The sequence below is a fragment of the Anomaloglossus baeobatrachus genome, chromosome 6 (genome assembly GCF_048569485.1).
Source record: "Anomaloglossus baeobatrachus isolate aAnoBae1 chromosome 6, aAnoBae1.hap1, whole genome shotgun sequence".
NCBI classification, from domain to species: domain Eukaryota; kingdom Metazoa; phylum Chordata; class Amphibia; order Anura; family Aromobatidae; genus Anomaloglossus; species Anomaloglossus baeobatrachus.
The window spans coordinates 578,322,251-578,334,772 of record NC_134358.1 but is presented as its reverse complement, the minus strand read 5'-3'; the positions used below and the strand labels follow the sequence as shown (position 1 = coordinate 578,334,772).

The following is a 12,522-nucleotide window of genomic DNA, read 5'->3' as shown; positions in this document are numbered from 1 at the left end:
CATAGAAGAGGGTCCCCTCACCCAACCATGGGGTCATCACAAAGAAGAGGGTCCCCCTCACCCAACCATGGGGTCATCACATAGAAGAGGGTCCCCCTCACCCAACCATGGGGTCATCACATAGAAGAGGGTCCCCCTCACCCAACCCTGGGGTCATCACATGGAAGAGGGCCTATCTCTACGGGCCCCAGATTTCCCCTGGCTTGTCTCTGCGGCCCCCAGATTTCCCCTGGCCTGTCTCTGTGGCCCCCAGATTTCCCCTGGCCTTTCTCTGCGGCCCCCAGATTTCCCTTGGCCTGTCTCTGTGGTCCCCAGATTTCCCCTGGCCTTTCTCTGCGGCCCCCAGATTTCCCTTGGCCTGTCTCTGTGTCCCCCAGATTTCCCCTGGCCTGTGTCTGTGGCCCCCAGATTTCCCCTGGCCTGTCCTTATGGCCCCCAGATCTTCTTTGGCCTGTCTCTGCGGCCCCCAGATTTCCCCTGTCCTGTCTCTGCGGCCTCCAGGTTCCCCCTGGCCTGTCTCTTCGGCCCCCAGGTTCCCCCTGGCCTGTGTCTGTGGCCCCCAGGTTTCCCCTGGCCTGTCTCTTCGGCCCCCAGGTTCCCCCTGGCCTGTCTCTGCGGCCCCCAGATTTCCCCCGGCATGTCTCTGCAGCCCCCAGATTTCCCCTGGCCTGTCTCTGCAGCCCTCAGATTTCCCCTGGCCTGTCTCTGCAGCCCCCAGGTTCCCCCTGGCCTGTCTCTGCGGCCCCCAGGTTCCCCCTGGCCTGTCTCTGCGGCCCCCAGATTTCCCCCGGCATGTCTCTGTGGCCCCCAGATTTCCCCTGGCCTGTCTCTGCAGCCCCCAGGTTCCCCCTGGCCTGTTTCTGCGGCCCCCAGATTCCCCCCGGCATGTCTCTGTGGCCCCCAGATTTCCCCTGGCCTGTCTCTGCGGCCCCTAGATTTCCCCTGGCCTATCTCTAAGGCCCCCAGATTTCCCCTGGCCTGTCTCTGCGGCCCTCAGATTTCCCCTGGCCTGTCTCTGTGGTCCCCAGATTTCCCCTGGTCTGTCTCTGCAGCCCCCAGATTTCCCCTGGCCTGTGTATGCGGCCCCCAGGTTTCCCCTGGCATGTCTCTGTGGTCCCCAGATTTCCCCTGGCCTGTCTCTGTGGCCCCCAGATTTCCCCTGGCCTGTCTCTGTGGCCCCCAGATTTCCCCTGGCCTGTCTCTGTAGCCCCCAAGTTCCCCCTGGCCTGTGTCTGCAGCCCCCAGATTTCCCCTGGCCTGTGTCTGCGGCCCCCAGATTTCCCCTGGCCTTTCTCTGTGGCCCCCAGGTTTCCCCTGGCCTGTCTCTGTGGCCCCCAGGTTTCCCCTGGCCTGTCTCTGTGGCCCCCAGGTTTCCCCTGGCCTGTCTCTGTGGCCCTCAGGTTCCCCCTGGCCTGTCTCTGTGGCCTTCAGGTTCCCCCTGGCCTGTCTCTGTGGCCCCCAGGTTTCCCCTGGCCTGTCTCTGTGGCCCCCAGGTTTCCCCTGGCCTGTCTCTGTGGCCCCCAGGTTTCCCCTGGCCTGTCTTTGTGGCCCTCAGGTTCCCCCTGGCCTGTCTCTGCAGCCCCCAGATTTCCCTTGGCCTGTCTCTGTGGCCCCCAGGTTCCCCCTGGCTTGTCTCTGTGGCCCCAGGTTTCCCCTGGCCTGTCTCTGTGGCCCCCAGATTTCCTCTGGCCTGTCTCTGCGGCCCCCGGTTTCCCCTGGCCTGTCTCTGCGGCCCTCGGTTTCCCCTGGCCTGTCTCTGTGGCCCCCGGTTTCCCCTGGCCTGTCTCTGTGGCCCCCAGGTTTCCTCTGGCCTGTGTCTGTGACCCCCAGGTTTCCCCTGGCCTGTCTCTGCGGCCCCCGGTTTCCTCTGGCCTTTGTCTCTGCGGCCCCTGGTTTCCTCTGGCCTGTCTCTGCGGCCCCCGGTTTCCTCTGGCCTGTCTCTACGGCCCCCGGTTTCCTCTGGCCTGTCTCTGCGGCCCCCGGTTTCCTTTGACCTGTCTCTTCAGCCCCCGGTTTCCTCTAGCCTGTCTCTGTGGCCCCCAGATTTCTCCTGGCCTGTCTCTGCGGCCCCCGGTTTCCTCTGGCCTGTCTCTGCGGCCCTCGGTTTCCTCTGGCCTGTCTCTGCGGCCCCCGGTTTCCTCTGGCCTGTCTCTGCGGCCCCCGTTTTCCTTTAGCCTGTGTCACTGCGGCCCTCGGTTTCCTCTGGCCTGTCTCTGCGGCCCCCCGGTTTCCCCTGGCCTGTCTCTGCGGCCCCCGGTTTCCCCTGGCCTGTGTCTGCGGTCCCCCTGGCCTGTCTCTGCAGCCCCCAGATTTCCCCTGGCCTGTGTATGCGGCCCCCAGGTTTCCCCTGGCATGTCTCTGTGGTCCCCAGATTTCCCCTGGCCTGTCTCTGTGGCCCCCAGATTTCCCCTGGCCTGTCTCTGTAGCCCCCAAGTTCCCCCTGGCCTGTGTCTGTAGCCCCCAGATTTCCCCTGGCCTGTGTCTGCGGCCCCCAGATTTCCCCTGGCCTTTCTCTGTGGCCCCCAGGTTTCCCCTGGCCTGTCTCTGTGGCCCCCAGGTTTCCCCTGGCCTGTCTCTGTGGCCCTCAGGTTCCCCCTGGCCTGTCTCTGTGGCCTTCAGGTTCCCCCTGGCCTGTCTCTGTGGCCCCCAGGTTTCCCCTGGCCTGTCTCTGTGGCCCCCAGGTTTCCCCTGGCCTGTCTCTGTGGCCCCCAGGTTTCCCCTGGCCTGTCTTTGTGGCCCTCAGGTTCCCCCTGGCCTGTCTCTGCAGCCCCCAGATTTCCCTTGGCCTGTCTCTGTGGCCCCCAGGTTCCCCCTGGCTTGTCTCTGTGGCCCCAGGTTTCCCCTGGCCTGTCTCTGTGGCCCCCAGATTTCCTCTGGCCTGTCTCTGCGGCCCCCGGTTTCCCCTGGCCTGTCTCTGCGGCCCTCGGTTTCCCCTGGCCTGTCTCTGTGGCCCCCGGTTTCCCCTGGCCTGTCTCTGTGGCCCCCAGGTTTCCTCTGGCCTGTGTCTGTGACCCCCAGGTTTCCCCTGGCCTGTCTCTGCGGCCCCCGGTTTCCTCTGGCCTTTGTCTCTGCGGCCCCTGGTTTCCTCTGGCCTGTCTCTGCGGCCCCCGGTTTCCTCTGGCCTGTCTCTACGGCCCCCGGTTTCCTCTGGCCTGTCTCTTCAGCCCCCGGTTTCCTCTAGCCTGTCTCTGTGGCCCCCAGATTTCTCCTGGCCTGTCTCTGCGGCCCCCGGTTTCCTCTGGCCTGTCTCTGCGGCCCTCGGTTTCCTCTGGCCTGTCTCTGCGGCCCCCGGTTTCCTCTGGCCTGTCTCTGCGGCCCCCGTTTTCCTTTAGCCTGTGTCACTGCGGCCCTCGGTTTCCTCTGGCCTGTCTCTGCGGCCCCCCGGTTTCCCCTGGCCTGTCTCTGCGGCCCCCGGTTTCCCCTGGCCTGTGTCTGCGGTCCCCCTGGCCTGTCTCTGCGGCCCCCGGTTTCCCCTGGCCTGTCTCTGCGGCCCCCGGTTTCCCCTGGCCTGTCTCTGCGGCCCCCGGTTTCCCCTGGCCTGTCTCTGCGGCCCCCGGTTTCCCCTGGCCTGTCTCTGTGGCCCCCGGTTTCCTCTGGCTTGTCTCTGTGGCCCCCGGTTTCCTCTGGCCTGTCTCTGCGGCCCCCGGTTTCCTGTGGCCTGTCTCTGCGGCCCCCGGTTTCCTCTGGCCTGTGTCTCTGCGGCCCCCGGTTTCCTCTGGCCTGTCTCTGTGGCCCCCGGTTTCCTCTGGCCTGTCTCTGAGGCCCCCGGTTTCTTCTGGCCTGTCTCTGCGGCCCCCGGTTTCCTGTGGCCTGTCTCTGCGGCCCCCGGTTTCCTCTGGCCTGTGTCTCTGCGGCCCCCGGTTTCCTCTGGCCTGTCTCTGTGGCCCCCGGTTTCCTCTGGCCTGTCTCTGTGGCCCCCGGTTTCCTCTGGCCTGTCTCTGCAGCCCCCGGTTTCCTGTGGCCTGTCTCTGTGGCCCCCAGATTTCTCCTGGCCTGTCTCTGCGGCCCCCGGTTTCCCCTGGCCTGTCTCTGTGGCCCCCGGTTTCCCCTGGCCTGTCTCTGCGGACCTCGGTTTCCTCTGGCCTGTCTCTGCGGCCCCCGGTTTCCCCTGGCCTGTCTCTGTGGCCCTCGGTTTCCTCTGGCCTGTCTCTGCGGCCCCCGGTTTCCCCTGTCCTGTCTCTGCGGCCCCCGGTTTCCCCTGTCCTGTCTCTGCGGCCCCCGGTTTCCCCTGGCCTGTCTCTGTGGCCCTCGGTTTCCTCTGGCCTGTCTCTGTGGCCCCCAGATTTCTCCTGGTCTGTCTCTGCGGCCCCCGGTTTCCCCTGGCCTGTCTCTGTGGCCCCCGGTTTCCCCTGGCCTGTCTCTGCGGCCCTCGGTTTCCTCTGGCCTGTCTCTGCAGCCCCCGGTTTCCCCTGGCCTGTCTCTGCGGCTCCCGGTTTCCCCTGGCCTGTCTCTGTAGATCACAGATCCGGGGCCCAGTAGGCTATGGCTGCGGTGATGATTTTCCTGACGCCGTCTTCACGCTCCGATCTCTGCGTTTTTCATTCTAGGACGGACGTTCTCACTGAACTTCAAGAGTGTCCAGGCCGAGGACGCCGGGGAGATCAGACTGGTGGCAGAAGGTGCCGAATCCTGCGCCAGCCTGCGCATCAGAGGTGAGTGCGGGCCCATCCACTGACCATGAGCTACAGCAGCATGCTTCACTCACCTCCAGAGCTGCACTCACTATTCTGCTGTTACATCAGGTCTTATCCTCTGGTCACCTCCAGAGCTGCAGTCACTATTCTGGTGCTACATCATGTCTCATCCTCCAGTCACCTCCAGAGCTGCACTCACTATTTTGCACTTACATCATGTCTTATCCTCCAGTTACCTCCAGAGCTGCAGTCACTATTCTGCAGTTACATCGTGTCTTATCCTCCAGTCACCTCCAGAGCTGCACTCACTATTCTGCAGTTACATCGTGTCTTATCCTCCAGTCACCTCCAGAGCTGCACTCACTATTCTGCAGTTACATCGTGTCTTATCCTCCAGTCACCTCCAGAGCTGCAGTCACCATTCTGCAGTTACATCATGTCTTATCCTCCAGTCACCTCCAGAGCTGCACTCACTATTCTGCTGTTACGCTGTGTCTTATCCTAGCCCTCGCAGTTACTTGCCCCCATTATTGCAGAACTTCCAGTGAAAATTACGAAGCCGCTGCGGGATAAGATTGCCATAGAGAAGCACCGGGCGTTCCTGGAGTGCCAAGTGTCCCGTGCCAGCGCTGAGGTCACCTGGTACAAGAAGGACAAAGTGTTACAGGCGGGCGACCGCTACGAGATCGTGAGCCAGGGGCTGTACCGGAAGCTGATCATCAATGAGGTGGAGTTCACGGATGAGGACACCTACACGTGTGACGCCGTAGATGACAAGACCACCGCCAAGCTGCTGATCGAGGGTGCCGCCTCCCTGTCCGTCCGTCTATTATCTGTCCTTCTTCTCTGCTCTCTCTCATATCTTTCTATCCATTCTCTACAGAACAATCTATCAATATCGTCACTGAGTTGAGTGATGTTGAGGTGACAGAGCCGGAGCAGGCCACATTTGAGTGTGTGACGTCCATTGTGTCAGTGAAGCCTCCAAAGTGGCTCCTGGGAGGTGAAGTTCTACAGGACCGAAAAGACGTCAGCATAGAGCAGGAGGGAACGGTGCACCGACTCACCCTGAGGAAGACGTCTCCAGAGATGAGCGGCGCCGTACACTTTCATATTGGGAAATCCAAGTCAACAGCTAACCTGGTAGTGAAAGGTGAGTGAAGGTATCTCACCTCCAGTCTCTGAGGGTCGGACATCTTCTATATCTGAGGGTGACTCATCCCCACTCAAATTCTAGTGCCGCTCATCTCTCGTCTCTGAGGGTCGCTCGTCTCTCGTCTCTGAGGGTCGCTCATCTCTCGGTTCTGAGGGTCGCTCAGCTCTCGTCTCTGAGGGTCGCTCGTCTCTCAGGGTCGCTCGTCTCCCGTCTCTGTTAGTCGCTCATCTCTGAGGGTCGCTCGTCTCTCGTCTCTGAGGGTCGCTCATCTTCAATCTCTGAGGGTCGCTCATCTCCCGTCTCTGAGGGTCGCTCATCTCCCGTCTCTGAGGGTCGCTCGTCTCCTGTCTCTGAGGGTCACTCACCTTCCGTCTCTGAGGGTCGCTCATCTCTCGTTTCTGAGGGTCGCTCGTCTCCCGTCTCTGAGGGTCGCTCGTCTCCCATCTCTGAGGGTCGCTCATCTCCCGTCTCTGAGGGTCGCTCGTCTCCCGTCTCTTAGGGTCGCTCATCTATTGTCTCTGAGGGTCTCTCGTCTCTGAGGGTCTCTCTTCTCTGAGGGTCGCTCGTCTCCTGTCTCTGAGGGTCACTCACCTTCCGTCTCTGAGGGTCGCTCATCTCTCGTCTCTGAGGGTCGCTCGTCTCCTGTCTCTGAGGGTCACTCACCTTCAGTCTCTGAGGGTTGCTCATCTCCCGTCTCTGAGGGTCGCTCGTCTCCTGTCTCTGAGGGTCGCTCGTCTCCTGTCTCTGAGGGTCACTCACCTTCCGTCTCTGAGGGTCGCTCATCTCTCGTCTCTGAGGGTCGCTCGTCTCCCGTCTCTGAGGGTCGCTCGTCTCCTGTCTCTTAGGGTCGCTCATCTATTGTCTCTGAGGGTCTCTCGTCTCTGAGGGTCGCTCATCTCTCGGTTCTGAGGGTCGCTCATCTCTCGGTTCTGAGGGTCGCTCATCTCTCGTCTCTGAGGGTCGCTCGTCTCTCAGGGTCGCTCGTCTCCCGTCTCTGTTAGTCGCTCATCTCTGAGGGTCGCTCGTCTCTCGTCTCTGAGGGTCGCTCATCTTCAATCTCTGAGGGTCGCTCATCTCCCGTCTCTGAGGGTCGCTCATCTCCCGTCTTTGAGGGTCGCTCGTCTCCTGTCTCTGTTAGTCGCTCATCTCTGAGGGTCGCTCGTCTCTCGTCTCTGAGGGTCGCTCATCTTCAATCTCTGAGGGTCGCTCATCTCCCGTCTCTGAGGGTCGCTCATCTCCCGTCTTTGAGGGTCGCTCGTCTCCTGTCTCTGAGGGTCGCTTGTCTCCCGTCTCTGAGGGTCGCTCGTCTCCCGTCTCTGAGGGTCGCTCGTCTCCCATCTCTGAGGGTCGCTCGTCTCCCGTCTCTGAGGGTCGCTCGTCTCCCGCCTCTGACGGTCGCTCATCTATTGTCTCTGAGGGTCTCTCGTCTCTGAGGGTTTCTCTTCTCTGAGGGTCGCTCATCTCCCGTCCCTGAGGGTCGCTCGTCTCTCAGGGTTGCTCGTCTCCCGTCTCTGTTAGTCGCTGATCTCTGAGGGTCGTTCGTCTCTCGTCTCTGAGGGTCGCTCATCTTCAATCTCTGAGGGTCGCTAATCTCCCGTCTCTGAGGGTCGCTCATCTCCCATCTCTGAGGGTCGCTCGTCTCCTGTCTCTGAGGGTCACTCACCTTCCGTCTCTGAGGGTCGCTCGTCTCCTGTCTCTGAGGGTCACTCACCTTCCGTCTCTGAGGGTCGCTCATCTCTCGTTTCTGAGGGTCGCTCGTCTTCCGTCTCTGATGGTCGCTCATCTCTCGTTTCTGAGGGTCGCTCGTCTCCCATCTCTGAGGGTCGCTCGTCTCCCGTCTCTGAGGGTCGCTCGTCTCCCGTCTCTGAGGGTCGCTCGTCTCCCGTCTCTGAGGGTCGCTCGTCTCCCGCCTCTGACGGTTGCTCATCTATTGTCTCTGAAGGTCTCTCGTCTCTGAGGGTCTCTCTTCTCTGAGGGTCGCTCGTCTCCCGTCTCTGAGGGACACTCATCTCCCATCTCTAAGGGTCGCTCGACTCCCGTCTCTGAGAGTCGTTCTTTTCCCCTCTGTCGATCACTCATCTTCCATTTCTGAGGGTCGCTCGTTTCCTGTCTCTGTGAGTCGCTCATCTCCCATTTCTGGGGGTCGCTCATCTCCCCTCTCTGTACGTCATTCTGTTCCCCTTACTGTTTGTCACTTGTATACCACTTTGCTCGTTTCCCGTCTGTGAGGGTCGCTTGTCCCTCCTGTCTGAGGGTCGCTTGTTGACATCTGTGAGGGTCATTCATCTAACTCTCTTAGCGTCTCTGGTTTGTGCGTCACAGGCAATTAGTTGCCCGTGGTGCACAATGTCGTTAACCCCCTGTCACACGTATTTACCTCCCTAACGACGTCGCTGTGGGCGGCGAACATCCTCTTCCTGAAGGGGGAGGGATATTCGGCGTCACAACGACGCCACACAGCGGCCGGCCAATAGAAGCGGAGGGGCGGAGATGAGTGGGACTTAACATCCCGCCAACCTCCTTCCTTCCTCATTGGCGGCGGCCGCAGGTAAGCTGTGTTTTTCGTTCCCGGGGTGTCACACGGAGCGATGTGCGCTGCCTCGGGAACGACGAACAACCTGAGTCCGCTACAATCAACGATATTTTAAAAAGGAACGACGTGTCAACGATGGACGATAAGGTATTTTCCATCGTTAACGGTCGTTCCATGCTGTCACACGCAACGACGTCGCTAACGATGCCGGATGTGCGTCACGGAATCCGCGACCCTGGCGATATATATCGTTAGATCCGTCGTTGCGTGTGACGGGGCCTTTACTCTCTTAGCAGCTCTGATCTACCTCTCTAAGGGACGCTCCTCTTTAAGGGTTATTTAATGATCCAGGCCGGCTTTTCCCTGCTGTGGTTACACCCAGCTCTGGCCTGGTCATGTCAGGGGATAACTTCCCTTGCCTCGTTCTGGATCCCAGGACGCTATATATTGCCTCTCTCCCTATGGCTCAGTGCCAGGGATATTTCTGCCTTGCCGCATGTATACTGGTTCTGGTGAGTGCTCCCGATCTGTCCTGCCTCCCTGTTCCTGTGCCCTGACTTTGACCCACCCCGATTCGTCTGCCTGTCCCGGTCCCTGACTTCCCCTCCTGTCTATTGTTTGTGGTTCCCTCTGCATACCTGATCTCCCGGCTTCTGACTCGGTTCTGTTGATCCTCCCTTTGCAGTGACTCGACTTTCCTGGCTAGACCCTGACTGTTTAACTACTCTATTGCCCCCTGGTGGTTCGCCTGTTAACTGCTTAATGAAGTTACTGTTTTTTCACGGACCTATTAAAGGGGTGGTTTGCTCCCCGTGTGTCGTGTTTGTGGCACATGCATGTTCTCCTTGTGTTTTATGTAATAACACACGGAAAACGGATAGTCCCGCCTTACCTGATTCTTCCGGAGCGGTCTGTGGTGCTGAATGACAGTGTCTGGCACAGGCCACGCGCCGCTGACGCTGCTTCCGGCCCCCAGTGAAGAAGATGAGTTGTTCAAATTCACTGGGGGAACGGATGCAGGTGACAGCCACGGCAGAGACTGCAGGTATGGTGGAGGTGAGTTTGTGTTTTTTTTATTTTTAAAATGACACGTGTGTTTCTCCGGCGCGTGTCACATGGGCCCGCATCCACAGTACATCCGTGTGGTACGTGTGCGGGCCGCGTGACACCCGTGCTGCCGGAGAAAAACGGACATGCATCCGTGTGGAGCACACGGGCTCACGTGTGCTCCAAACGGAGGCACGGGCCAATGGCTGAACACGTGCGTGCACATAAACCCGTTGATTGTAATGGGTTTTCGTGTGCCCTTGTCTCCAGGACATGCGGGCACGGACCTAGTACATACCGGAGACACGTGCGTGTGAAGAGGGCCTTACAGTGTTTCTTTGTCTCTCCTTCACTACTCTGCTGCCACCTAGTGGGGAATACGCTGTACTGCGTCTTACTAGCCTTTGTGCAGCGTGTCAGATCTCTCTTCTGCACTCTTTCGGTTGCTGACTTGTTTCTCTCCTCCAGATATTCCAGTGCAAGTGACTCAGAAGCTGGAGGATAAGTCTGTCACTGAGCGTCAGTCTGTCCTTTTCTCCTGTGAGTTTCGGCCTCCTCCTAAGTTTGTGGAGTGGTTCAAGGGGAAGACATTGATCGAAGCCTCAGACAGATGCAGAGTGAAGCAAGAGCGCGGTACCGCAGAGCTGAGGATTGTAAAGGTCACTCCTGAGGATGGCGGCACGTACTCATGTAGAGCTGGGACAGCCCAGACTTCAGCCACACTCAGTGTTCAAGGTGAGTATGAGCTGAGTAGAGGCGGGAGCTCAGCAGTGTCAGCCGTCACTTCATTATCTGCCCCATCCCCACAGCTCGCAATGTGAAAGTGCTTAAGCCACTGACCAATGTGGAGGTGGAGGAGGAGAGTTGCGCTGCATTTTCCTGTGAGCTCTCGCATGAGGACGAGGAGGTGGAATGGTTTCTGAATGACACGCTGCTCTACACCAACAACTACAATGACATCAAGAAGATCAGTGGCTGCCACTCCCTCACCCTGAAACAAGTGGCTGCCCAGGACTCCGGCACTGTGACCCTGAAGACCCAGAAGCTGACACTCAGCGCAGAGCTAAAGGTCATAGGTAGGTGGAGGGAGGAACGCAGAGGCACATGAAACAAAGCAGGGAGGAAAGCACAAGTAAAGTAGAGGGCGTTGGAGGTAAAAAGGTGGAAAAGGATGGTGGACGTCTGCAAGGCAGGACAGGTGGAACGCAGAGGTAGGAAGGTCAATGTGAAAAGGAAGGTGGCAAGAGGAAGGTGAAGGGAGAAAGGGAAGGAAGTCAAAAGGAGGAAGGTCCACGCAGGAAGGAAGGAGGAGGAAGGAAGGCATGGGGAGGAAGATGCAAAGGGATGAAGGTGAAGGGGGGAAAGTCAAGGCAGGAGGTAAGGTGAAGAGAGGAAGTGAAGGGAGGAAGATGGAGGGAGGAAGATCAAGGCAGGAACGAAGGCGAAGTGAAGAACGTGCAAGGAGGAATACACAGGGATGAAGGTGAAGGATGGAAAGTCAAAGCAGGAGGTACAGTGAAAGGAGGAACGTCAAGGCAGGAAAGATGGTGGGGAAAGGAAGGCAAAGGGCGGAACGTCAAGGCAGGAAACATGGTAAGGAAAGGGGAGGAAGGCAGAGGGAGGAGTGTGCAAGGAGGAAGGCACGGGGACGAAAGCGAAGGGAGGAAGGTCAAGGCAGGAAGGAAGGTGAAAGGAGAAAGGCGAAGGGAGGAAGGTTAAAGTGAAATAAAGGCAGAGAGAGTAAGACTGAAGGAGGAAGGCATAGGAAGGAAGCCAAATGGTTAAGCTTGAAGGAAGGAAGCTCACGAGAGAAACAAGCAAGGAGGAAAACTCAGAGGAGGGAGAAACGTGCAAGGTGGAACGCATAGGAAAGATGGAGGAGGAAGGAAGGCGAAGGGAGACAGGTCAAGGCAGGAAGAAAGGTGGTGGGAGGAAGGTCAAGGCAGTAAGGAAGGTGAAAGGAGAAAAGTGAAGGGAGGAAGGTGAAGGCAAAAATAAAGGTGGAGAGAGGAAGACTGAAGGAGGAAGGCATGTGGAGGAACGCAAAGTGATTAAGGTCGAGGAAGGGAGGTGAAGGGAGAAACAAGCAAGGAGGAAGACACAGAGGGAGGAACGTGCAAGGAGGAAGGCATGGGGAGGAAGGCAGAGGCAGGAAGGTGGAAAGAGATATGTGTGTGGAGACAGTTTGAGGGATGTAGGTGAGGAGGAGGAGGAAGAGGTAAGTGGGGAAAGGTAGAGGGCAATAGGAAGGGGAGAAGGTAGGTGAGAGGGTGATGGGGAGACAGCAGGGGTGATGGTACTAGGTGGGGGAAGGCAGAGTGAGGAAGGTAGTGAGTAGTCTGGGGCAGGTAGGTGGAGGGAGGAATGGGGAGAGGAATGGACTTAAGCATTGCATACAGGAAAATTCCATTGGTCCAGTATTTGCCGAAACGCCAGTATTTCCAGTTACCAGGCTCCTCCAGATTACTGGTCACATTTCCTGTGCCGGATGCCAAGTTCTGGTTGGAAGACTTTCATTCATCTAGGTTTGGACTCTTGAAATAGTAGATGCCAGATGAGTGGGTTTTTAGATGGTCAGAGACCAGAATTAGGCTGCTTGATTGATGTTTCTATGATAACACTAATCTGACAGCACAAATGCAGGAATTGTTGTCATGGAGACTCTCCTGAAGAGGTGAGTCCTTAATCCAGTCTTGTGCCATGTTAGAAGGAGATTTTGTCCTTGTAGAGAAGCCTGCCGTCTTCATGAAGTCTCTGGATGATGCGGTGGGGGAGGAACGAGGGACGGTGACGCTGAAGTGCGAGGTCTCAAAACCCAAAGTCACTGCCGTGTGGAAGAAGAATGACCAAGTCCTGCCCCAAGGAGACAAATATCAGCAGGTCCAGGCAGGAAAAAGCGTGTCCCTCACCATCCATCACCTCAACAAGGCCGATGCTGGACTCTACACCTGTGACATCGGCACAGACGTGGCCAAGTCCAAAGTGGGGGTGCAAGGTAAACAGTACATGATTCCTGTGTGTGGTGGGGGCTCGTCATGGGGTCCTACCATGATAGATAACGGTCAGCTGATACCCACCCTGTCCTGTAGCCATTGGGCAGGCACCACAGGTGTCGGTACGTGTGGCTGCACCAGATTATCAGATGGTATGAT

The 12,522-nt window shown here is 58.5% G+C and overlaps 1 protein-coding gene across 19 annotated transcripts in view; it reads left to right on the top strand.

Moving 5' to 3' along the window:
* The window catches only part of OBSCN (obscurin, cytoskeletal calmodulin and titin-interacting RhoGEF), an 882,373-nt gene that overhangs the window by 214,257 nt on the left and 655,594 nt on the right, over positions 1-12,522 (top strand). For all 19 annotated transcript variants that reach the window (XM_075315914.1, XM_075315911.1, XM_075315913.1 and 16 more), the window contains exons 26-31: positions 4,548-4,652; positions 5,171-5,437; positions 5,518-5,787; positions 9,839-10,105; positions 10,180-10,446; positions 12,099-12,365. In XM_075315914.1, coding sequence (XP_075172029.1) covers positions 4,548-4,652; positions 5,171-5,437; positions 5,518-5,787; positions 9,839-10,105; positions 10,180-10,446; positions 12,099-12,365 — 1,443 coding nt within the window. The remainder of the gene's footprint in view (positions 1-4,547; positions 4,653-5,170; positions 5,438-5,517; positions 5,788-9,838; positions 10,106-10,179; positions 10,447-12,098; positions 12,366-12,522) is intronic.